Source organism: Thunnus thynnus, chromosome 22, assembly GCF_963924715.1.
Source record: "Thunnus thynnus chromosome 22, fThuThy2.1, whole genome shotgun sequence".
In the NCBI taxonomy this organism is placed as follows: Eukaryota; Metazoa; Chordata; class Actinopteri; order Scombriformes; family Scombridae; genus Thunnus; species Thunnus thynnus.
The window spans coordinates 13,210,143-13,236,173 of NC_089538.1; the positions used below are offsets into that span (position 1 = coordinate 13,210,143).

The window sequence follows — 26,031 nt, forward strand, 5'->3', positions numbered from 1 at the left end:
GCTGGGTTTTGAAATACCATCAGTGTGAACTTCCCAACATTGTCCAAATTTGCCCAAAATATAAAACAAGCTTGATGCTACTCATAATTACTTCAATAACTAAATGTAGCGTTTTCCTTTTCCCCCAAATACTGTAAAATTAGTTGTTGCACACAAAAACAAGACAGAAATGTAGTAAAACTTTTATTCATTTTTTCCAAGTCAAAAAACAAACAGAACAAAGATACAGAGAATGAGATAATGAATTGATTTCTATACAGTGGCAATTTTAAGTTAAACCTTCCTTTGCCCAGACACATGAAGTCTTCCTCAGCTTGAAAACCCTGTCTCGCCCTCGGACGCACACACTGACCGCACACGCGTACACACACTCAAGACATTCATACCAACCTGGGAGTCCTGATTGTCTTGAATTGACTGGACAGCGCACTGTTAAGACAAGAGGATTGGATGCAACCGAAGTGGACAAAATATCACAATATCTGGGGGCTTTAAGTCCACCACAATATTTACTGAAGTGCAAATCCCAAACCTGCTTCATCTCAAAAGGCCAGAAGATGGCAGTCTGTTCAATTCAAGACCATTTCGGAAGCGACGTTTGTTTCACAAAAAATCTCGACAAATAGTTTGAACATTTTCAGAACATAACCCAAAAGATTACTGGTGGTATTTTTTAATCCAATCAGGACTCCCAGTCAGATCCAACACACCCCGCCCTCCCCCCCTCCCCATGATTCCCATAGTCACAGGTACATACACTGGTAGAAAAAAAAAAAAAAAAAAGAAACACTGATTTCAGAAATGAGGATCACTTGTGGATGAAGAAGGGAGGAGGGAGGAGACCCAGCTAGTCCAAGAATTTTGAAAAAACTGTGTCGAATGATCAAATGGAACGAGGAGAGAAAAAAATGTTTCCATTGTCATCATCAGGCGGACAGACGGTTCCCTAAAATCAGTCCAACTAGGTAGAGTCATGTCAGAAAGCACCCATACTCAAAACAAAGTTCACACTAATGTAGTGGGTAAGATTATTATTATTATTATTTTTTAAATCGAGAGGCCAAAAGTGCTGTTTCTTTGGACAATCTCTGTTTAAAAGAAAATGAAAAAAGGTCACCAGGAGGACAAATGTTGCCCTCTAGCGTCCCGAGAAGTGAAAACCTTAAAACTGAGCGCTGAACTTTTTTTTTTTTTTTTTCTTCTTTCTTTTTTTTTTGCCCTTTAACCGAAGCGACGTCACGACCTGGTGACAGCGTGCAACACTTTGTACAAATGTTAGTAAAAAGAGCAGTGGTCGCCGCGGCAACTCTGCTCAGACTGTTGGGAAGAACGAGGGCGACTAAAGAAAAAGAAAAACCAAAAAAAAAAAAAACCCAACACTCCCCTCCGTCCCCCGACTCTTCATCCACAGTATCTGAACATGAGCCTCCTGCAAACAGGTTTACAAAGTCACCAAAAGCAAAACAAGAGAAAAAAAAGCAAAAAAAAAAAAAAAAAATTCTTAATTTTCCTCTATTCATATTCACACAGAATAGTAGTTTTCTTAAATAAATTGAATAGTCCAAATAAAGTGAAAACCTGCGTACATGTCAGCTATCAGAAATGGGACGAAGTGGGAGGGATTTGAAAAAAAAAAAAAAAAAAAAAAAAAATCAACCTAAAGCTTGATTAAAATGTATTAACATGTGCTACTCATGCAAACAATGACAAAAGCAGCAACGCCAAACTAGTATCCCTCGTCCACGTGCGCCCCATTTCTTCCTAGAATCAAAAATTAAAGACAGAATAATCATTCTGACAGTATTATTTTTTTTTTCATATAAATCTTTAAATTCCCAGTGTCGAGGGAAGAATATTATCTGGAAAAGTGTTTTTTCTTTCTTTTTTTTTTTTTTTTTTTTTGCTTTTGATGCACAAGTCTCCAAAATGGTAGAGGACAAGAGGGTGCTGGTGGGTGTTTATCATGACATCTTTCAGGTTTGTCTTTGGGGTGTGAAGGAGGAAAGTAGGGGAGGGCGATGGGTACGTACACTTATGTAGTTAAATGATGTTCGGAGTGAAATTTCTTCTCCCCCTGCAAACCAGTTTCTCTCTCTCCTATCATGTGTTTGTGTGTGTGTGTGTGTGTGTGTGTGTATTTCCGCTCGTCATCCGGCTTGTCTTCGTCCACTATAGCGCAGACGATCTGAGCTAATCTTCTAAAATACGACAAACACTTCAGCTTCTCTCATCCACAAAAGACAGCCGACAACTGTACTTTTCACGAAAGCGGCGAGAGATCTAACAAGATACACCTTGGTGAAATATGCGGTAAACAAAGTCTAAACCATTTAACTCCTCCGTTTTCTTTAGAGCTTATGCTTTAGCGATTTACAATCCACTTTTCGAAAAAGGCTTTTGGCAATATGTACGCTTTCCAAAAAACAGCTATACACCCAACGTTTAGATTGAGAACAAGAGAGAGACTGGATGCAGTACACTATAAAGTTAAAAAGGGACTTTTTTTTCTCCTCCCCTTATGTGTTCACCACATCTTCCTCTCCTTTTCATTCCCTCTTGGGATTTGCAGTTTTGCTTCGACACCCCGTGTGGAAATTAAAAAACTATTTCAAAAGGCAGCCTTTTTTTTTTTCTCTCTCCTTCAGGCAAAGCAGTTCCAGTCTTTCACATAATAGTTTTAACTATTTCTCAGGGTAAAAGGGGGCAACTCCCTCAGATGGTCAAGACTGAAAGGTAGGGGGGAGGGGCAGTTACAGAGGTCCCAAAGTGGAGATTTCCCCCAAAGAAATAAGAAAAATAATCACAAATGGGACCCCCGTGGCTAAGAGCCGCCATCTCCGGCTGTCCTTCAGTCGTCCCCATGAGGTGACGGGGTTTCTGTGGGCGCCTTCCTCAGCTTCCTCCCCTTCTTCTCTGCCGCTCATCAGTTGTTCTCCTCGTCGCTGTCGTCGGGACTGATGGCCGGGCTGTAGGTGGGCGAGGTGGGACTGTATCCGGGGGAGGTGGGGCTGTACGTGGAGCCTTTAGGACTAGTTGGCGAGTACGTAGGGGATGTGGGTGAGTACTTGGGTGAGGTTGGGGAGTAAGTCGGGGAGGTGGGGGAGTATTTGGGGCTGGTGGGGGTGTAGGTCGGGGAGGTAGGGGAGTAGGTAGGGGAAGTGGGGCTGTATTTGGGGGTGGTTGGGGAGTAGGTGGGGGAAGTGGGGGAGTACTTCGGCGACGTCGGGGAGTACTTTGGCGAGGTGGGAGAGTATTTGGGAGAGGTTGGGGTGTACTCTGGGGAGCTGGGGCTGTATGAGGGTGAGGTCGGGGTGTATTTGGGCGAGGTGGGGGAGTAGGAGGGGGAGCTGGGGCTGTACGAGGGGGAGCTGGGTGTGTAAGTGGGCGACTGCGGGGTGTAACGCGGGCTGGAGGGCGAGTAGGATGGCGAGGTCGGGGAGTATGAGGGAGAGGTGGGGGAGTAGTTGGGGCTGGTCGGGGTGTAGTTGGGGGAGGTCGGGGAGTAAGAGGGTGATGTGGGGGAGTAGGAGGGGGAGGTGGGGGAGTAGCTGGGTGAGGTGGGGGTGTAGTTCGGCGACGTGGGGCTGTAGCTCGGGCTTGTCGGCGAGTAAGAAGGAGAGGTGGGGGAGTAAGACGGGGAGGTGGGGGAGTAGGATGGAGACGTCGGCGAGTAAGAGGGAGAGGTGGGTGAGTAAGAGGGAGAGGTGGGTGAGTAGCTGGGTGAGGTCGGGCTGTAGCTGGGCGACGTGGGGCTGTAGCTGGGCGAGGTGGGGGAGTAGGAAGGGGAGGTGGGGGAGTAAGATGGGGAGGTAGGGGAGTACGAGGGAGACGTTGGGGAGTAAGACGGAGATGTGGGAGAGTAGGAGGGGGAGGTCGGGGAGTAGCTGGGCGAGGTGGGAGAGTAAGAGGGAGATGTCGGGCTGTAGTTGGGGCTGGTGGGGGAGTAGGAAGGAGAAGTGGGGGAGTAGGAGGGAGATGTCGGGGAGTAGCCCGGGCTCTGAGGGGTGTAGCCGCCGGGGGAGCGAGGCTCGTAGGCGGGTGAGGTGGGTGAGTAGTTGGGTGACATGGCTCCACCTGAAGAGGAAAACAGAAAAAGTCATCAATTACTGAAGTGAAGTCTGGTTTATTCGCTCATAAAGAATCATTCAGACTAAATAAATTAAACATAAAGTAAAAATCTATTAAATATTTCACTCTAGATAAATGAAACACCTCAAGACTCTGCTACAAAATTCCCAAGAATCACACAAAACTTGAGTTAAAGATAACGGATTATGGAATTTGTCAGTAAAAAAGTAACTTTATCCATTAGTATAATTAGAAAAGTCTGTTGTTTTGGTCACTTTTAGTACATTTTCTACAACCCCTCATAAAATCGTACTGCTCCAAAATCCCTGTTAAGAGTTGTAAACTTCCACCATCGGCTCCTTAATGTCTAAATCTTCAGCTTCTTAATTAACTAATAAACAATATTCACTCTTGCAGTCATCTGATCTTCAATTTCCCCAAACGTCTTACTAGCAGTCAAATTTTTCAATAGTATAAAGTGGTTTTAAATTAAAGTTTTAAAACTCTTACATCCTCTATATTGTTCTACAGAACATGCATAAAAAAGACTAACCTTTTCTTCTGCCTTGCATAATGTACACATATTTCTAATATTGTTCTATATACGATTTAGGTTGAGGTAATTAATAAGCTTCTTTTGGAACTTTTTCCCCAACTTTGCTCAGTACTTTCCATTGAATTTCCACTTTTTGTACTTGGTTTGATTTGAACTTGCATATAAGTTAAGTCCACATCACCTAATTTAGTTGATAATTATTAGGTTTTTTTTCCCTAACAAACTGTAACCTAAAAGATATATTTCTGCAGTGTCTAACCTGGAGATGGGATGTACGGGCTGGCAGGCCCTGGAGATCCTGGAGACCCAGGAGTGGGGGACCAGGCCGGGGAGTAGCCCGGAGAGAAGCCACTCGCATCTGAAGCTGCACTCGGGGAGAAACCTGCTGCTCCAGGTGTCATGCCGCTTCCTGAAGGATGACAAAAAAAACAAGCCGAAAGTCAGTGGAAGAAATTAAATAAAGTAAAAGGAGGAGAGCTGTTCGACCTGAGTGCACACTCACCGACACTGGGGGACCACGCGCCGTAGGCCGGTGTCGCTCCTGTGTTCCAGGGGGTCATGGCAGGGGACATACCGCTCATAGGACTTGGAACAGTGCCGAAGAACATTCCAGTGGCTGGAAAAAGGAAAGATAGAGATAATTAACATCATAGCTTTTAATGAATTTGTGATACAAAAAAAGAGCTCTGCATTAATTCCCTCAAATATTTTTCTCCACTTACGTCCAGCCACGCTGATTCCAGGTATGTTCGTCGGGATCTCCATGCCGTATTTACACTTCTCCGCATCCAGCAGCAGGTCAAAGCAACCTGTTCCAGCTGGGGCGAGCTGGCCGAGCATGATGTTCTCAGACACACCCTTCATGGGGTCACTTTCACCGTGGGATGACGCCTCCATCAACACATCCACCTGGAGAAGAAATACAAGAAAGGTGGAGAATGGGGGGAAAAAAGGAAATCCAGTTATTCTACGTTCCATTTTTGTGCTTTACTTCGATGTCTTAAAGGGTTATGTGATTATCCTCTCACCGTCTCCTCAAAGGAACACTTCATGAGGGGTCCAGTGTCTTGACGGTTGATGCCGTGACGTGTGATGGCCATCAGGTGACCGCGGCAAGTCATGGTGTCGCAAAGCAGAGCCAAGTGACGGTAGTTGACGTAGGAACCGTCGAAGGAGATGACGTGGTACAACTCCCTCTCTAGAGCCTTTCGCACAGCCTCAATTCCCAACACCTACGTAAGATGAACGAGAAGGACGAGGTTAGAAGAAATACTGTGATTCATGTCGTTCATCACAAACCATCGGAATTATTTCATACCGTGAAGATCTCCACGATGTCGTTGGAGGTGGTCCTGACGGGGTCAACGTCCTTCTCGCTGAGGACCCTCATGAGGCTCACTCCGTCAGTTTCAAGGATCCACTCCTGGAGGGCCTTGAACTCACCGTCCTCTGTGATGATGATCTTCTTCTTATTGTCCGTCTGGGGCAAGTGCATGTACACCTGGAGGAGAGGAGATCGACCTTTGACTTATCCATTTGTTACCGACGATTATGTTTCGGATGAAATCAGTAACGGTCCTGTAGGGGAACTATAATACTGGTGTGTGTCCACTCGTGTTACCTTGCTGATCTGCTCTATGCCTTGCAGGGTCATGTCTGTCAGCATGTTGGACTCGATGCACCTCAGGAAAACGTCATCGTCCATTTTGTCCACCACCTCTTCATCCTAGCCGAGAAAAACGTACAGTTATTTATTATTAATGTGAAAATTGACTACAGTGAGTTTATGTTATTGATTGTAATATTACTATTCACCTCTTGGAACTTGTTCTCGTCGCTGTTCATGATTCTGATTCGCAGAACGAGCTTCTCAGCGTTGTCGTCATTGAAGATACAGTTCAGATCATCTCCAAAACCTTGCAGAGAGAACAATGGTGACATTAAGGAAAAAGCGCATAGTTTCTGTCAATAGCACTAAAAAGAGAGTATGTGTGCACAACCAACCTGCGTTGATCTTCTCCGCAATCTGCTCCATAGTTAGCTTACGATCGGTCATGTGTTTACGATCGAGCTCGATGCGCAGCAGCCACGGGGAAATGCGAGTCACGTCGAAGTCAGGCATCTCATAGTAGACGTTCACCCACTCCTGGTCCTCGGCCACCACCGTGTTCTGGGGGTTGGGGTCGTAGTAGATGGCGGTGTTGGCTGTCACCTGAGAGAAAAGGTTTGTTTTTAGTGATTCCTTTCAAATTAGGATACATTTTGGTGTTTATGAGTTACTGCATTGGGAAAAATCGAATAAATACCTTTCGCAGTGTGGTGTGCTCCAGTCGACAGAGGATGTCCTTGGCCCTCTCTGCGTCACGAGCTGCCTGACCCAGCAGGAAAACAGTCAGCGAGGGGGTCTTTGGCCTCTTGGAGATGTTGATCAACTCCTTGAGACGGGGCACACCGAGTGTTACGTTCTTGGCAGACACACCAGCGTAGTGGAAAGTGTTCAGGGTCATCTGGGTGGCTGGCTCTCCCAGCGACTGAGCAGCCAAAGCGCCAACCATTTCACCTGGGTGAGCCTGGGAAAAGAGCAGGAAGTGTGAGACTAACATGAAAAACAGATCTTATCTTGGAAAATTAATGGGAGCGATCTGACCACACACATTAATATGCAAAGCTTACAATGGACTGGTTGAACTTGGTCTCAATCTCTCCCAGCAGCCAGTCGAAAGCCTCTGTCGAAAGGCGGAACTCCTCGGTCATACGTTTTGAGCAGAGCGTGGAGCGCAGGTGGATGTTGAAGAGCAGAGTGGCGTTCTGCTGGGCCTGTCTGCTCAGGGGGTCGTCACCGTTCACGATCACCAGCTTCTTACTCAGCTCATGAACACCTGAGGAGCCAGACAGATACCCAAATGATTACTATTTACGCAGAGTTTCTCATTTATTGAGATTCATTAGGCTTCATGTATGTACAGTATATAATATCTAAATAAAATCCAAAACAACATGCAAAATTTTACAGAAATTCACTGTTTTATGAAACCTAAGTCTCAAAGTCTCCCAGATAATATTTTATATTGCTGTCATTGTGTTATCCTCATGAAACTGATGTTGTAAGTGATCATTTCTGCTCACTATAAAAGATTTTCACTAGGACTCAGACTGCTCTACTTGTTATATAACGGGTGTGGATTCACCTTCACCAGGCGGCTTTAAAGAGCTTTAGAGAGCACCAGAGGCCAGGCCACGAACTCTTGGCTATAATTCTACAGTACAGTTTGTCCACAGGGTTCAACAAAATCCTCTGACTAAGAATACGGTTGGAGGAGATTGGTTGAGTGGCGACTTCGCCGAGTTCACAGTGGTGAGGTATGTTGATTTTTTAGCTTACCTTCAACCACCCTTAGAGGATTGAGGTCTGTCGGGGTTCGAGTGTTGATGCGGAAGATCTTCTGAGCGTTCCAGATCATTCTGGCCAAGTTGCACGGCAGCACCACCTGCAATCATTGTGATACATGAGTAATTTTGTTTGTAAGAAGCAGAAGAAGACACGTTTTTAAAAGCAGAGATGGTGTCTGGTGGATGTGACCACACATACACACCTTACTGTCCCCGGTGGGGAAGATGGCTCGGAGGATCTCTCTGTCCTCCCTCATCTTCTCAAACTCCTTCTCCAAGGCACCCTGCACGTGGGCGTTGGTCAGCACGTCTTTTACCACGTCTTCCTGCAGCGTTCGCCTCAACGCTCGCTCATTGGTGCAGTCGAACTTAAACCTGAACAGGTTAGTCGAGAGGATGAGACGACATTTAAGTCACTGATTCTAGTAAATTAACCGCGATTGTTTAACCACAGTGTTTGGTGCTTGAACTCTGTTGTGACGGTCACACATTCATAATAGGGACTGGAAAGCAGATCAAGCTTAATAAATTTGACATCAATGCTAATTATCTCAATAAATGAAGGTTCGTTTGGCCACAATGTGCTTACAGCCAAATATCATTAAGCTCAGAAACTACTCATGGTCATTAACACATTTTTAGGAAATACAACGCCTCATTTCTCCAATTGATTAGATACACGATGTGTCTCTTACTTCTTTTCAAAGGCCTTGTGTGAGGGTTTGACTGTTGCCAGGTTTTGGAACTCGACGTTCTCTCCTGCCAGGCCGTCCTCGCCGTAGCGCAGCTGGACCACCTGGTTGATGGAGTTACGGACCGTGCCGTCGTACTTCACCATTACAGACTCCATAGACTTGATGAGACGACGCTGGATGTAACCGGTCTCGGCAGTCTTGACAGCTGTGTCGATAAGACCTTCTCTGCCTCCCATGGCGTGGAAGAAGAACTCTGTTGGTGTCAGGCCAGCCAGGTAGGAGTTCTCTACAAAGCCTCTGCTCTCAGGACCGTAATCATCCTTGATGAAGTGAGGCAGTGTGCGGTGTTTGAAGCCGAAGGGGATTCGCTTACCCTCAACGTTCTGCTGCCCCACCACAGCAATAACCTGAATGAGGAGTGAAGAACAGAGGTAAAGGGATGTTAGCGTCAAGATAATCATTCTTCATTCATCTATTGTGAGGTAACGATAGCTAGATGGACTCTGGTACCTGTGAGATGTTAATCTTTGAGCCCTTAGAACCAGCCACCACCATGGATTTGAAGTTGTTGTACTCTGACAGAGACTTCTGAGCAGAGGATCCTGTTTTGTCACGGGCATCGTTCAGGATACGATTCACTTGGTTCTCAAAGGTCTGCCTCAGTGTGTTACCGGGAGTCGGCTCCAGCTCGTTGTTGTGGGCTTTCTCAATGACCTGATGAATAGAAGGTAAAGGAGATTTAAACATTTTCTATACTATATATATCCCCTGAAAAATGAGTAAAACTTGGAAATAACTTAATGTGAGTTAGTCTGTGAGCTTGTGAGATGTTACGCTAATACTTTATACTTACTTCTATCACATCCTGTTTGGCTTTCTTGATGGTATTCTGGATGTCAAGGTAAGTCTTTGCATCAGCGATGGAGTCACCGATACCAATGGAATGACCTGAAGAAAATATCAAAATGGTAAATATCAAACATGACATGAAATAGAATTATAGCTCATAACACTTTGTACTAAATTCAGGAAAACTACAACTGTTGCCTTAAGTTTATCATTCAATACTACCAGAATATATAAAATATCTTACCTTCAATGAGCAGCCAGTTGTTGACCACAGTTTGAATGTTGGAGTAGAAGAGCCTAGTGATGTCATGACCCATCTCCAGGTAGGAAATGTGGACAAGGGAGCCAGCTGAGGTTCCCAGAGACTTCTTACACAAGATGCCCATGATCAACTCACCGTTCTCCACTATAACCTATGTGAAGGAGTTGAAATGTGAGTTGCAATGTATTCAATATTCATTCTTTAATCTAAAAATAATTAGTCTGGGTTTTGTACCTTTGTGTCTCCGGGTGAGATGTGTTTGTAAGGGCCGCTGTCCTCATCGTCGGGGTGGGTGCTGTGCGTTCGGATGACATTGATGTGTCCAGGAATGATGAGGCTGAAAATCTGTTTGCCTGTCCACAGAGGACGGGGCTTGAGGATGGCCGGCTGAGGCATTTTCCCATCCCAGGTGGAGAGGAACATGAGGAGGTTCATCACTTCACCCTGTGGTGGAGAATGTGATGAAGTTTAACACGGAATACCTGAAAACTAAACACTCTACATTCATGTGTTTAATATTTAAGATGTCTTACCCTCTCTAAGAAGACGTCTCTTTTGGTGAATTTGCGCACAGCTGTGAGGGTGTCCTGCACAATTCCCATGACGGGCCTGTTGGACTGGGGGGTGACGATCATACGCGGCACCATGGCCAACTCCTGAATCTCTGCCCTCGTCTCGAGGGACTGAGGCAGGTGGAGGTTCATCTCGTCCCCGTCAAAGTCAGCATTGTATGGGGTGGTGACACTGGAGGGAGACGAGAGGATGGGATGTTAGAGCTGCTACACTATTACTGTCAGCTTAGTTTTACAGTGACAAGAATTTGCTTAAAATTTAAAAAAAAAAAAGTAAGCAAGGTCTGGTCTGATACCTGAGGTTGAGTCGAAATGTAGACCAGGGCAGAATTCGAACTCTGTGCCCCATCATGGACATTTTATGTAGTGTGGGCTGTCGGTTGAAGATGACGATGTCCCCATCACACATGTGTCTTTCCACCTAAATGAAGAATTAGGAATCAGTTTTAGTTATGATAATAACATTTTAAAATCATCATTTCACAAAAGATATTCTCGTTTAAAACACATTGCTCTAAAGCTATTTATATTTTTTTTCTAATCTTGCCTTGTAGCCAATCTGCAAATGAAGGTCACTTGGTTTGGGGTGAAATCGCAGGTCAATTCTGTCTCCATTGTCACGGATGATGTATTTGGCTCCGGGATACTGGCTGTTGCCTCTTCGCACGAGCTCTTGCAATCTAATAAATCATCAGAGTGAATTAGCTGCCATCAAATTTGATACAAATGGTTTTCGCTTACAGCTTTCTACACTTCACTTTAAGTGTAGAATCATCCCATTTCTCTGTCGTACCTGTCAATGTTAAAGGGTGTGACGATTTCTGGGAAGGTCATATTGGCCGCGATGGATCGTGGTACGCCCACTTGGTCGATCTGTAGGTTGGGGTCTGGGGTGATGACAGTTCGGGCAGAGAAGTCCACACGCTTCCCCATCAGGTTACCTCGGACTCGCCCTTCCTTCCCCTTTAGACGCTGTTTTATGGATTTGAGAGGGCGGCCAGACTTTTGCATTGCCTGGGAAAAGGGAACATTGATTGGAATTTAAGCATCATAAAAATATATTTGACAGAATTTATATGTATGTATTTGTATTGATAATGCAAAATTATATGCTAGGCAGAAATCTAACCAGTGACAGGTGTTAAAATTGCCTTTTCTTATTAATCATACATATAAGGTATCATTAACACACCCTTGGCAGGCCTGGCAATTCATTGTCCACCATGGTAGCTACATGAAACTGAAGCAGTTTGACGTCCTCCGCTATGACGTGAGCTGCTGCACCGCTCTGCTCGTTTCTTCTCAGTTGGTTGTTGATCTTGACAATGTCAGCCAGTTTGTGGGTCAAGTCATCCTTTAAAAACAGAAGTAAATGATGATTTCAGGTATAGATCTCATTTTTAAACAATTGAGAGCAAAATATGCAGCTTCACAACACAACTAAACGTTCAGTCTGGAGTCATATTATCTTACCTGGTTACGAGCAGAGCCCTGCATGACTACAGCAGGTCTGACAGCCAGCGGAGGCACAGGCAACACAGTTACAATCATCCATTCTGGCCGGGCAAACTTGGGGTCCATGCCCAAGATGATGTCCTCTTCATCAGAGATACGTTTGAAGATCTCATGCACACGCTCAGGACTCAGCAAGATTTTCTTCTCCTGAGAATCCTCATTAACGTGCTTCCACTCGGCGTACAGCTCCAGGCCAGAGCGTCTGATACGTGGCTGGTAGCGCCCACAACCGCCGTGGCCCTGCGTAAGTGACAAAGTGGGATATAAAATCAACAGTGTGAAATTGTAAAACAGAAGAATTATTTCATACTTGGTGTTGAATGAGAACTGAGCAGTGTTGTGAATGTTGAGAGCTGAAATGCTAGAAAATTAGAGCAAAAAAATACCAAATACCTTCTCCTTGGTAATGTCCTCCTCTGTCTCCTGCTGCTCCATGCCGAATTTGTTGTCCATCTCCTCTCCTCCTTCACAGATATTTTTTCCTTTGCACAGCTCGTACACATGTGTCAAACGTTTCCTGGGCTGCCCTTTAGATTTTACCAGGATGTCTTTGATCTTTGGATTGTTCTAGAGGTGACAGCAACGGAAGCAAATTAAGCACCAAAAGTGCAAAGAGACAAGACTGATATCACAGGTTTTCATCATCATGTAATGTGCTAAACACACTTACCGAATCCACTAATAGTTTGGAGCAAAAGAAGCAGACACACCGTAGAACCTTCATTATCTTTGTTACGAAGCCAACGTGGAAGACTGGCTTTGCCAGTTCTATGTGCCCAAAGTGTCCTGGGCACTCTGTCATGTTGCCTGAGGGACGAACAGCCATATAAATGACATTAAGTCATGACATGAGATAACTCAACTAGTCAATAATACATTTTAATACAAAATGTTGGCATAACTTCGTACCTGCACATGTCTGACATCTTCCACTTCGTTCTATGACCCCTTGTCTTGGGTCCATAAGGCCACCAAGTTTAGGACGCCCACCTTCTGTTGTTTCGGGGTATTTGATTCCCCCTTCTGTAACTGACATCCGTTTCTAAGGAGATAACGATTGTATATGTAAGTTGATGCTACAGTTAACAGCCATTGATCATCTAGTATCAGTGATAGAGTATATATTTTCCATAAATCGTTTTAAATGCCAGTGCTACATTTCCATAACCAATCATCCACATCAGTGAAATTATCTAAATTTCTGCAAACCATAATCCATCAACCAATTCTAAAAATATGAAGACAGAGTTGTACATAAGTGTAGACAAATTAAAATGTCCAACAGTAACGATGTGCCGCTAAAATCTAATTTAACTTCTAATCAGACACATTAAGTTTAGGCTCGATAACATAAACGTCTGTAATTCCTACACTATCAACCCCGAGATAAAGAAAACATGCATATCTGACTTTATTGAAATTACCTTTTATTGATTTATTGTATCAGAAAACACACCAATGCGTACAATCGTGGTAAAAACCAAACAAGCAGTATACATAACGATTAGCTATAAAGTAACTAAACTAAGATTTCTACTTACTGATGGGCTTACAAGGTACATTGCGTGAATAAAAAGGGGGTTTAATTCATGTGATAGCCTGTTGATAATGTTGTGCTTTAAGTTTTTCAAACTTCCTGCAACATGCTAGTTAGCTCAAGCTCCACCAGCCTGACACAGCTAGGCTAGGCTAGGCTAGGCTAACAGCGAGCATTTTTCATTGTAAACAGAACCGTGTCTTTGCCACATATGTCAAACTACAAGATTAGTCGAGAAACTATAAGAGTTGTGTGTGTGTGTGAATTAATTAAAAAAATCCCCATATCCCCCCCAAAAGAAAACCTACAAGCTCATCTGGGCTGATGATGCCGAACTGAACTCTCTTGATCGTGCGCAATGGGCATGCGCTGTCGCCGGAGGGCGGTCCGTGCATCCTGTCTATTCAAAGAGACGCGTCCTTCCTCGGCACGCCGCTTTGTGAGCAGGAACAGCCTTTAAAATAGTCACCACGACTCTGGTCAGGCCGCCAACGGTGACCGGAAAGTCTCCGAAGGCGATATCCCAGGGTACCTCTGTTGTCGGTTGCCTTTAAAACCAAATTATTTATGTTTTGGTCCTAAATACGCTGGCCACCAACAGCTCCCTTCCCTTTTCCTGATCTACACTCTGGAGCGCTGTGAGCGCTTCTGAGCGTGGAACCAGCCAACGCTTGCTTATATAGACTGAGTGCCTGCTACGGGGTCGACGACCCAAAAATGCAGGGGCGGACTCTTCGGAAGGTGGGACATGGATCTCTGTAGTAAAACGCTCATTGGCCATTCAAGGCAGTTTCATGAATAAATAATTATATCTCACGCACAGCCAATGAGAGAGCACGTTTATCTTGTCGACGAATCAAAACTAAAGGCGGGCGTTGATTTAATCAAAACTCATTCCTATTGGCCTTATTAAAACAGAGTGGGTGGTGCCGCGTATGTTTTGCATGTAATGTTTAAATATTCAATCAAACTGCTCTCGATTCGTCCGCTTTCTCATTAGTATTAACTAGTAGAAAGGGGACGACCAATGGCAACGAAGATATGGACCTTCTTAGAATAATTTCAACAAAACCCGCCCTTTTTCCGACATTTGCCGAGTGTGGCCGATGTGAGATTCTTCCCTCAGAGCAAAAATAAAAAAAATCTCTGTCCTCCCGTTCGTCTCGCTGTGGATCAGCCTGGGCTCTAAGAAAAGAGGCTCAGGGCTTGAGGCCTGTTAAGATCTTTGATGAAACAGATGAAAACTGTCGAAATACATGAGATTTTCACATCGAAACATTTTATAAAGGATTATTTTCCGAGCTTTTTTAGATAAACGTCGACTTCTCGGTTCTCCATCCTCTGCATTTTTTGGATCCCCGGGACTTTGTTGCAAGCCTCGGACTCGCCTACGAGTTGTGGCCGACCAGCGGACTGGATATCCCGCACGCTGTATAGGAAAGTCTGGGGAAAGCCTTGAGTGTTGCCTGAACGTTTGTTTTTCAACTGTTTTTGATATTTTTTACATCTACATTTTCTTTGTGTAATTTTATATCGTATTGTATTGCTCAATTGTTGTTACGTGTTTAATATTTTTATGAAAATGTGACGCTTTGTGGTAGGCCACGTTTCGAAAGCGGTCCGAAATATGTAGTTTTTGGCGGTTAGCGTTAACTGACATTATCTCGCTGTTTAAATCATTGGCTACTCACTTGAATCACTCAAAAATGTAAGTATTAACAAGTCAACACGCCAGCTGATGATATTATTAATACTTTAGTTAAGGTTTCGCTTTCTTAGCAATACAGCTAGTGATTTTGGTTAACGGTAGCGTAAGATAGGACCGGGTTACTTTGCCAAAAATGACGGTATGTCTCCTCATTTTTGCCAGTTATTATAGCTAAGTAAGCCCGCTAGCTTTTTCCTTGTTATTTTACAGATATCTACATAATTATTGTGTATAGCGGATGTATCCTTCAGAGCAGTAATTTGTATAAGTGCTGTTTCGCTCAGAAGATGCTAAGGTTAGTAGCCTGGTGATTTAGCCTTGCAGGACAAAACGTTCAACTAGCTACCTGAAAGTTAATTATTAGCTAATTAAATCACCTGGTTTTGGAAGCCTTTTTTTATCTTACTGTTAAGGCTGTAGTGTGATATAACGTTACATTGAGGATTATAATAAAGGCTATTGTAACTAGCATAGTTGGACGCTATTAGCGCTCAACATGGCGGTCTTTGACGATTTGCTTCTTGTTGTGAAGAAAGATGGAGGCTGCAATATTCTTGTTGGATAACTTAACCGGCCAACTAGCTGCGCATTTCCATAAATATCGAGCTTGTGGTTAAAAATAATGAACGGCACTGTGATTTTCTTCCTCCCGATGTTTTAAATTTATCAAACACAACGTGATAGGATTCAAAGTGGCGACGCTGCTGGGAAGTTTGTTGGCCTGTATTTCAGTCGTCTTGACTCCTCGTCGGTGTCGAGAGTTGAAGCCATTTTGCTATCTAACTACGTGCATATTAGTGTGTTTTTTGGTGAGATAAGCTTCCTATTTATCCTATAAGATGATATAAACAGATGGTTTTACACTGATTATGATCATATTAGCTGTATATCACCCCCTTTTATTGTCTCTTTTGGTTAGTTAAAGTTGAGGTGATATTAGTTTAAGTATTAATCTTGTTTTCAGAGACAAGGAAATGCTATTAGCTTGTTACACAATAGATTTATCGGGTTAGCTCCTGTTAGTTGTACCCAAGTGACGTTTAATGATGGTTAATGTCTGTAAGCTAAACATTAATGTTACACTGTCAATGTAGGGTCCTTTGAGAGGCATAAATTCCCATTGTCCTGTTCAAGCAGTGTTGTGGCATTTGAATAAGGTGCAGATGACCTTTTTTAAGCAATTTTTGTAAATACAGTATTTAAAAAAAAAAAAGGGATGTGGAAGTGAATGTTAGTGGGTGACCCATCTCTCAGTATCTCAGTGCTTTGATTGCATAATGTCAGTCTGTTATGTTTATGCCATGTAATGACTCAGTAACAACATTTTGTAAGTTTTACTTTTTTTTTTTTTTTTTTACTGTTTTTTTTTTTTTAATTAAATAAAGACACTCAATCAATATGTTGGACTGTGGGATTGTTTTATTCATTGGGATTTAAATCATGTGTCATTTTTATCATACTTAAATTCATGTCAGTACATGTCAATCATGATAAAACTGCTGATAGGCACAGTTTAAGAGTTTCTGTGCTGTTACCAGCATGAACATGCTTCTTTGCCAACATCTCTTGTTGCCAGGTCCAGCAGACGAAAGCATCAGTCAAGCTCAGACGCCAGGATAGATGCCACATCTGCAGTATCCTTATGGAGGCAAACCATGTTCTGAACTTGAGAAAAAAAAGCTACATGTACGCCAGGTTTTAAATGTGTTGAAGAATGAGACAGTAAATCACTTTGTTCACCATGTGCCATGTAATACCATGACTATACAAAGGATTCATTATTGACCAGTTGGCTCCCTCCTCTGGCTCATATTGAGAATGATCAGCATTGCAAAGACATTGCACAACCACATTTTCAATGCGGAAGCAGGGTCCCAGCAGGCTGTGAAACGTGCTCCCTCTACTGCTGTAAGGAGGTCAGTACATTGAGGCCTGATGGTGTCAGGTACGTTGACTGGCAGTATTTCAAGTAAATGGCTAGACTGGTTGTGAAATGTGATTATTACAACACTATTCAGTTATTCACACAAACGTTAGTGTGATGAAAGAAGCGGTTATCTCCACTATATTTGAGAGAGGAATATATACAATTTATACTCTTCTACATTTATCTGACAGCTTAAGTTACTAATTACTTTGTGAATTTAGATATTACATTCAATACATATCTCTAAAATATGATAATTTGTCATATAATCAACATAATCTATATAAAGTTGATTAAATTTCCTCTGCTCGACCAGCTACAGCTGTAACATGATGTTTACACGTTAATACATCAATAATCATCCAATAATACTATAACACTAAGTACTTTTAAGTATATTTGCTGGTAATACTTATCTACTTACACTTGAGTAAAACTCTGAATGCAGTACTTTTAACTGTAATGTACAGTCTATTTACACTTTGGTATTGACACTTTTACTAAAGGAAAGCATCTGATTTCTTTTTCTATCACTGCATATTCACTACATAAACTCTATGTAATAAACAACAACAGCTTGAAAAGCCATAAAAAGTGTGAAAGCATGATGTCTAATTTCAAGTCTTTGAATACAGTTTAATAATTTAATGTATTAAATTCAGCCTCAGAGGTCTAACAAATAATGCAGTGCAGCCAACCGTTGTCTTACCCTCTGATAAGTATAATTTGCCTAAAAGTTCTGCTTTTTCAATTATGGTTTTGGTCATTATTTTCCATTATAATTAGCACTTTAAAAGCACTTAATCCACGTTGATGAAACTAGCAGGTACCTTGTGAACATCAGGTTTTTATGGATAACTGTTGATAGTTTTGGCAGGTGGATATTTACTACATGACGGGCAGGTGGCTAAAGCTTGTTGAAATGAGTTCGCTCTGTAAAAGGACCATCTGACAGGCATCACAGTGATGTATTAGTAAAAAGAGAAAAGTATTAGTTACATATTAGTCTCATTATTTCTGCTGTTGCATGTTCACTTATTGGGATTAAAATGCTTCACTTGCAGTATGTGTTTGTCAACCAGAGGCATTCATTCCTGGAAGGGGTGAGGATTTGTGTATCTAGGGGGAGCTCTTGCCTGATGATGTCAGAGCCTGACTGTGTTTTCAGGGGTTGGTGGGGAATTAGGTGAGGAGGGGGGGGGAAGGAGGAGGAGGAGGTCTGTAGCACAATAAAGTAGGCAAATAAGGTGGGAGGGAGAGACAGTCGGACAGATGGAGCAGATTATTTATTTTTTCAATCTGGTTTATAATCAAAAATAACAAAACTATAACAGGACTGTGGTTTATGTAGAAAACCTGCATCTTCTGTACATGTACCTGCACCTGAAGCACAAACCACCAAAAAAAAAAAACAGAATACGGCAACTTTTTCTCGAACAATTCAGTCACTGTTTGTGAGTACGGAGAACTTTCTCGAAAAAACTAAAAGCCAAAGCAACATGTCCTTAAGCTGTGATCCTGTTATTTGGATAAAAACATGCCTGCTGACCATAAAATGGAGATTTTGTGGGCCTTAGAAAAGTCTGTGAATCAGATTCTGGGCACTTATTGCTGTAAAAAAAAACAAAAAAACAATCTCGGTGTACAGTAGCTGTTTTTGGTTCAGCGTCACAAAATACAAGCAACTTTTAGCACAGTAGTTTTCTAGTCATAACACACATTTGTAACTCTTGTGCCAAAATAGAAGTGAATCACTGATTATTACGTAAAGAAAGGGGGAGAAAAAAAAAACACTTTTAAGCTGTATTTCCCTTTAAGTTATGCATCAGGATGTTGTTTTGTAATAAAAATGGGTGACGCAGGGTCGGAGGCATGCTCTCTGAGAGCCCATTGGAACGGGCCAGCCCATTTCTGTCCACAAGAGAATGTCCTGTTCTTTGGGTGTTTGTTTTGGCTAATGTCAGCCCCTGCCAAGCGTCTTCATCTTTCTTTTATCCTTCCTTTTATCATCCACACACCCTTTCAGACCTTCCAAACTCTCATCTACTGTGTTTTACACTGAATACTTTTCAGGCGGCTCATTAGCAGAAAATAGTCGGCAGAAGTAGGAATGTTATGTCAGCTGGAGTATATGACTCAGAGGATACTACTGGAGTTTTGAAAGAGATCTACGTTTTGTTAAGGTTCTTTTCAGCCTCTTCCTGGAACTATCTGGGTGCTAAATTAATTGCTCTTGATCCCACCTCGCGTTGCAATCGGCTTAGTGCTAATCTGGGGTTCTCACAGTGCAGCCAAGTCTGGTCCGGGCAACGCTGCAGCACGGAGCTGTCCACTGCTCTCTTCTCCCAAGGTTTTGACCTCTGGCGCTGTCTTTCATGCTCTCCTTTGCCATACAACCTATTTTTTCTCCCCCCACACCCCCCAACTATCAGTCCCCTCTCACTCATTGTTAAGCTTATTTTGTTCATTGTGAATAAATCTGGCCTACCTCTTTTTGTATTCACGTTGTTGCTTTTCCTCCCTCACAGAACCTTTTCCCTAATTGTCTGAACTTCGCTCTTAATACACTTGAGCCTTCTTCGTATTTTCACCGGCCCTCTCTTTAACTGTCTCTTCCTCCCTCCTTTGCTCCACTCCCTTCACCCCCCCACCCCCCCTCCCCCCCTCTCTCTGGCACACTAAGCCACAGAGACGGCTACATGCCTGCCTGCAGTGGGCTCTACCTCGGTACCCTACCACTCGCCCTGCCTCTTTTCCTCTTTTCTCACTTTTTTTTTTGTGTTTAGTTTCTCTGTTGTTGTGTTTCCCCTCCCTGGCATTATGCCATTGCCTCTGACCATCTGCCTCACTTTCTGTTTTTTTCCTCTGTTCCCTTTTCACCGCTTTCCTTTTTCACTCTCCTTTGATGTCAGTGCAATTATAAGAGATTTATTTTTTTTTATTTTTTGATCACAGGATAAGTTTACCTCATGCTGTCGTTGCTCAAAACCCCCTTTTATGATTTTTTTTTTTTTTTTTTTATGCTTTCTTTTTGCAAAATTTGCTTCACATCCCTGTCTTTCCGGGAGGTTGTGATTGAAGTGTCTGCGTGCTATTTAAAGAGGCGTGCAGGGAAGCAGGGTTGTTTACAGTGCCCTCAAAATACAGGCTGTCTAGAAACAGGAAGTACCATCGCCCCGAAGCGCAGCAGCACACAGCGTCAGCCAACATGCAGCCACTTCCTCCTCCTCCTCCTCCTCCTCCTCCTCCTCCTCCTCCTCACGGCCGAGCAGCAGCTCCAGCAAAACAACCCTCACGCTTATCAGAGAATTATGCACCCCTCCCCTCCGCTGCCTGTCCTCCTGAATGGCGCACATACACAGCATGCTTTTCACCCCTCCACCATGTCCTATCTCGCTTTCTCCTATTCTCTTATGCCTACAGCCTCCTCCCCTCCCTCCCTCAGACTGTCTCTCTTCGCCAGTACAGCATGCCTGAGTAGCTGCCTGGAGATGAAGGAGCTAATTAATTTGATTTAGCCGTTCTCTCTCTCTGGCAGTGGAAAAACCAGCCTTCCGTCCCCCATCCACACCGTATCAAGCACCCCTCCCAGATGATTTTCCACCTATCCTTTCCAGTCTCCTTTGGCAACGTCCACACTCTGAACCCTCTCTTCCTCTTCTCCTTTGCTTTTTTCTTTTTTTTTTTTTTTTTTTTTTTTTTCCTTTCCTGTTACACAACTATCTTTTCGCCGGTGGTTTATTGCGTATCAAACTGATTGAATATTTCATGCCAACTGTTACTCTCTTGTGTGCTCTTCTAATTCCTTTTTTTAGCGTGTTATCTCTCATGTGTGCCTTTGGGGCAGTTTGTGTGACTCAGCAGCGGTTCACTGCTCACACAAACATGCTCGTTATAGCTCGATGTGTCTGCTTCAGACGGTCCTGTCACACTTTGGATAATGAAACCCTGCTTCTGTCATTTGATACCCTAATGGATCTGCCCACTGAGTATTAAAAAAGTTTAGTACAACTGTAAAATCGTCTAGTAAAAATAGTCAACATAAAACTGTTCTTGTGCTCTCATCCTGTGTATGAGACATACTCTGAACTTTGCAACATGCAGGTTGTGGACATCTGTTCAGGAAAGCCTCTGTGTTGTGTGTGTGTGTGTGTTGTTTAGTCCTTCAGTTTTGTCTTACAGGCCAGCAAAGGTGCAGCGTACAATATGCTCCATTGAAACGTAAAACGTTGAGAATACCTGCAGATTTTCTCAGCTGCCGAGGAAACACAGTTCATGTCGAGCTGCAGCGTTTTATACAAAAGGGATGAAAGAGAGTGTAGAGGTTTTTCCGTTCCATGTTCATGTGATCACAGGAAAATTATTTTGTAATTTTGACAAAGGGCACTTGTTTTCTTGAGGTCAATAATTATTATATTGATGCCAAAAAAAGAGTCTGGCATGATTTAATACTGTTTTTTTTTAATATACTCAATGTTATGAGAAGAAGAAAAGACAGAAATAGTAGCAGCCCTGAAGGCGAAAAAACATTTTGGTTTGTTATTTAGCTTAAAGCGCCCTTAATCTCATCTTCTTTTAAAGAGCAACTCTGTGCTCTTTTAAATCTTTTATGACAGAAAAGCATTGTTGCACTGACCTCTGCAATGAAAGATTGAACTCTTCTGCAGTTTTGACCTTGTGATTTGTCTTGTAACCACATGAGAAAGGGTGTCGGGGCATAGCTCTATTTAAATTTTTATTGAGTGTCAGTAAAATGCATTTTACTGGATGTGGGTTTTTTAATACTATATGATGCGTCAGGAGAAGATTTTGAAGGTTGGAAGGAAATATAAGAAAATGCATGTTTGACTTATCTGGTGTATAACAAAAGACTGTGGAGAAATACCACAGTACACTCCAGGACAGAAGATAACAACGCAGAAAAACATGTCATTTGATCTTTAAAGGCTGCAGTTTCCTTAATAAATTCACTTCATGACTCATCTGGAGTAGATGAAAATTGATTATTTCTGTTCATAGCGGGTGTCCTGGAAGACACACGGATGTGAGAGATTGAAAACATTTTTATAGATGAATGGTTATAATAGGAATTTGACATTACTCAACAGTTGCAGCAGGAGTTTCGTTGCGAGTCCTTGAGTCGGTTTGTTTTTTGATGACTTGGTTAAAATTTTCTAAGACAGATATTAATGAGGTGACTTTGTGTCTGCTGGGTTTGTGAAAACATAAAACCTCCACATTAAGATGTAGAGAAGTTGTTAAACATCCAGAGAAACGAGGGGATATTAACTCTAAAAACTCCTAAAGGCCTTAATGAGAACTTTGACATTTGACTTTTTGTGAATGGGCACAGATGTGTGTGTATATATCCTACATTTTGAGTGTTATTGATGTACAACATTTGTGTCTTCTTATATACTTAGTTTTCAGAGAAGTCTGAGCAAGAGAGCTTTGCTTGAAAAGTCGCTTTTGCAGTGCAAGTTCTTCATAGGGGAGCTGATTTTCTGTTCCATATTGTTGGGTTGCTGCCTAACATTTGTTTTTATAAACAGTGGAGAAGTGTTAGCTAAGGACATGCTCCAGCACGCTCATCTTTCAGTATTTCTGGAGAGGTTTCATCTAGTTACTCACTGTACCGCCCCTGTGTCTGTGAGACAGCGCTGAGGGCTTAAAAACCTGTTTTTATGTGTGTCTGTCTATCTATCTGTATGACTACAAATGTAAACATTTGTCATGCTTATCTGTATGTGTGCTTGCAAAAAAATCCATGCGCTGTAATTTCCTTCTGCCTCCCCGTCCTCACATTTCTGTGTGCAGGCCGCAGAAGCAGGAATTGCTGCGTCGTCCTTGTGAAGCCACTGCTTCCTCTTTAAGAAACCACTGACATTTGAACCCCTCGAAAGCCGTTTGACTTCCCACTTTGATCTCAGTCCAAGTCAGCTGGAGAGCAGGTTAGTCATCCCTTCTTTGAGATCACTGAGGATGTTTACTGACACTCGAGCATACCTCAGGATATATACGCACACATGTATCAGAATTTTGTAACAATGCGGCCTGCGTTTAAAGAGGAAAGAAGATTATGTAGACTCGTGCGCCATGTTTGTCATCTTGTAACTGTTGTCTTTGCAGAAATGTAGTATTTTTTTTGACGAAGGAAGAATCCACCAAATGGAAAAACTGAAAAACATTAACTGAATGAAATGCTTTTCTCCTGTTGAAACAGCTGCTAAAACAGCTCCAAACAGGCGTGACTGCATTTTAGGAACTTACAGGGATCATGAACTTTCCCTTCTTTATCAGATATAAAATAACTGACTCACTTGGTTTTTTTCCTACAACCACAAAGCACATTTGGTAGGTGAAAATGGGGCCATTGAGATCTAAATTGTGAACTCATTAAAGGTACCCTGTAAAGTTTTCGTGGTTTGCACACAGATTTTGCATTTTATATTTAAAGTGTCTCACTAAAATCCGTTGTGTGTCTCCTTAAGGCCATGACGGACGCATTAACTTCCTCAAAACATTTGGTTTCGTGTTTTAAAACCTGCATCGATCACGTCGGTTTGTGGTCTTTTTCCTCTTTTATTGGCTCATTGCAACACCACATTACTACCGTCAGCTGTTATCGTCCTCTCCTGTGTCCATTCATATCCTCGCCCACATGCTGGTAGAAAACTAACGCTGAAACCACACCCATGAAACGTCAACCCACTAAAACTATAATTTTTTGCGGGAAAGGGATGCTTATAAATAGTCCAGATCCTTGATAAGATATCATTTGAGCTATGGAGAGAAACATCGCTCTAGCTGTTGCTCTGGTGTACTTGAGGAGGAAACAGCGCTGCTCTGCCAGTGGTCTGTGGGTGCATCCCGTCCTCCAGACCTGGGAGCAGCATGGGGAATTTCACCAGCTGGTCCAGGAGTTGAGGCTGGACCATGACCGTTTCCAGCGGTACTTCAGGCTTGACATCGCTCAATTTGATGATCTATTGGCGAGGTTGGGGATTGCGTATCAGCAAGCAGGACACCAACTACAGGCGAGCCGTTGCAGCGGCTGAACGGCTTGCAGTTCGTCTTCAGTGAGTGACTGTAAATGTGGTTTGGAAATAAACAAACAAAGAAAATGTATTTTCTATAGCCTACAGTGGTAGAAAATTAATGGCCTGTTCAGTAAAACATAGGTAAAAGTTGATGTCTGTGTCTTTTTGAAAGACATTTTTCAGTAGCCTAAATTATAGTAAAAACCTATAGTATCTTGGCTGCATTCTAGATAGGTGTTTATCAGTGGAAAATGTGGCTTTAAAAGCCCTCACCAAGATAAATCAAAGAATTAAGTATCTAAGTAACATGCAGCATATTCAATTTAACTTTTTCTGACCAAGAAAATATGACAGGATGCACTTTGCTGCTCTTTGGTGTGGTTTCAGCGTAAAAAAAACACTAAAAAAGGACACACGTATCAAAGCTTCGTCTCTATAGTGCCCCAAGTGGTCAAAAACTCCACAGGTCACCTTTAACTGCACCAGTGTGAGTATGTGTATGCGATTTGTATGATAAATTTGCCAATTATCCTGACTTGAAAAGCTTTCAGGCAGTTATTTATTGTCCTCTCAACCATCAATTGCGTTGTCAAACTAAAAAAAAACTCACTACACAAAAAATGTATGCTTTCATCCACATCTTATATATATATATATATATATATAATAGGTGCTTTTCAGCCTGCCAAAGAAATATATTTATTCCAAAATGTTTTTAACCCCTCATAAAGGAGACTCTTTGACTGGATTTACACTGATCTCGAGACTTAGTTAAACTGTTTTTTTTTCTTTCTTTAGACCACAGTTGAATATTGGTGAGCTAATGATTTGAATTTTCCACCAAGATGGCTTCCTTAGTTCCTCAATCTTAGTGTATTCAGATGTGTGTGTCGCTTGGTAGCACAGCGTGAAAAGCTATGATCACGTTTAGCCAAACATCCATGAATAGGGATGGCTGGACAACGCTGGTGCCTCTGAATACAGAGTTGGTGGCTGGCTGCAAACCATGGGACAATGCTAGCACACATGTGTGTGGATTGAGCGGCCGCACTCCCGGAACACGCACACACACACACACACACACTATTGTCTTTGCCAACGGGCGAACCTGCTTCACACACTCAGCCGCTCTTACTTTTGCGCCATCTTTTCACACAGATATAATTTTACTTCTAGTTTTACTTTAACCGTCCTGTCCTGAAGCCACTCACAACTGCTGTCATGTGTCCCCCTCCGTCCACACACACCAGCATGCTTTGAAAACGTGCGGGAGTGCATGAGAGAGGACGGAGGGGGAGAGAGGAAAAAAAAAAAAAAAAAGTTCATCCAACTCCAAGAGCCAGAGAGGTCACAGGAACAACACCCAATCCCAGAGCTGTTCCCATGGAGACAAGTGTGGCAGCGTACAATGAGGGTGAGAGAGAGTGATGAAAGAGAGGGAGAGAGGGAAAAGGGCAGGGGAAGAGTAGGAGGAGGGCGGGTTGTTGGCGTCAAGGTTCAGTTGGTGGATACGAGGGGAGTCGGGCGGGGGGGGGGGGGGTGGCAGCTCCACTCAAAAGGACAGTGGGAAGTATGATGGTGTTGTAGAATAACAGTACCAGGACATTCTTCCACCCCTCCTCTCATTTTTACCCTTCTTGTTCCAGCTGAGAGAATACCTCCCGATATAAGGCCGCTGAGCGGCTGATGGCTGATGGACGGAGAATAGAGATACAGGGAATTTCCACTGACCATGACGTGCGTTATGGGGGAGTTATTGTTGTGGAGACATTTAGCATGGTAACGAATGAATCAAAAGTGATACCCAGCCGCAGGTAGTGCAGTGTCATTGTTGTTTTGGTGAGCGGGGGGGGAGGGGGGGAGGACTTTAGCCGTGCTGCGAAACAAAACAAGAATATTGTCACCAGTACTT

At 42.9% G+C, this 26,031-nt stretch overlaps 2 protein-coding genes across 2 annotated transcripts in view; one reads left to right on the forward strand and one right to left on the reverse strand.

Annotated features, from left to right (window-relative positions):
- Positions 1–170: 170 nt before the first annotated feature.
- polr2a (RNA polymerase II subunit A) lies at positions 171–14,170 on the reverse strand. The gene is made up of 28 exons (XM_067578975.1): positions 13,753–14,170; positions 12,817–12,949; positions 12,578–12,714; positions 12,301–12,474; positions 11,866–12,147; positions 11,585–11,746; positions 11,186–11,406; positions 10,940–11,072; positions 10,689–10,813; positions 10,354–10,564; positions 10,055–10,264; positions 9,803–9,971; positions 9,563–9,657; positions 9,220–9,423; positions 8,710–9,116; positions 8,218–8,389; positions 8,007–8,112; positions 7,298–7,503; positions 6,931–7,194; positions 6,629–6,836; positions 6,440–6,540; positions 6,246–6,350; positions 5,943–6,125; positions 5,653–5,856; positions 5,347–5,533; positions 5,127–5,240; positions 4,884–5,033; positions 171–4,074 (listed from the first exon to the last, which is right to left on the reverse strand). The coding sequence occupies exons 1-28, from the start codon at positions 13,837–13,839 to the stop codon at positions 2,924–2,926; spliced, it is 5,901 nt and encodes a 1,966-aa protein (XP_067435076.1). The 5' UTR covers positions 13,840–14,170; the 3' UTR covers positions 171–2,923.
- A 2,571-nt stretch (positions 14,171–16,741) lies between these two features.
- Positions 16,742–26,031, forward strand: part of zbtb4 (zinc finger and BTB domain containing 4) — a 26,140-nt gene continuing 16,850 nt past the window's right edge. Inside the window, exon 1 of the mRNA XM_067578977.1 lies at positions 16,742–17,068. Coding sequence (XP_067435078.1) covers positions 16,971–17,068 — 98 coding nt within the window. The 5' untranslated portion in view covers positions 16,742–16,970. The remainder of the gene's footprint in view (positions 17,069–26,031) is intronic.

Excerpts from the sequence above, each read along its gene's own strand:
- polr2a (XM_067578975.1), bottom strand. The coding sequence starts at position 13,839 with ATGCACGGACCGCCCTCCGGCGACAGCGCATGCCCATTGCGCACGATC. Across the intron at positions 8,390-8,709 it reads CACAAGGCCTTTGAAAAGAA|GTTTAAGTTCGACTGCACCA; the intron begins GTAAGAGACACA and ends TAACCTGTTCAG. Across the intron at positions 7,504-8,006 it reads TCCTCTAAGGGTGGTTGAAG|GTGTTCATGAGCTGAGTAAG; the intron begins GTAAGCTAAAAA and ends CTGGCTCCTCAG.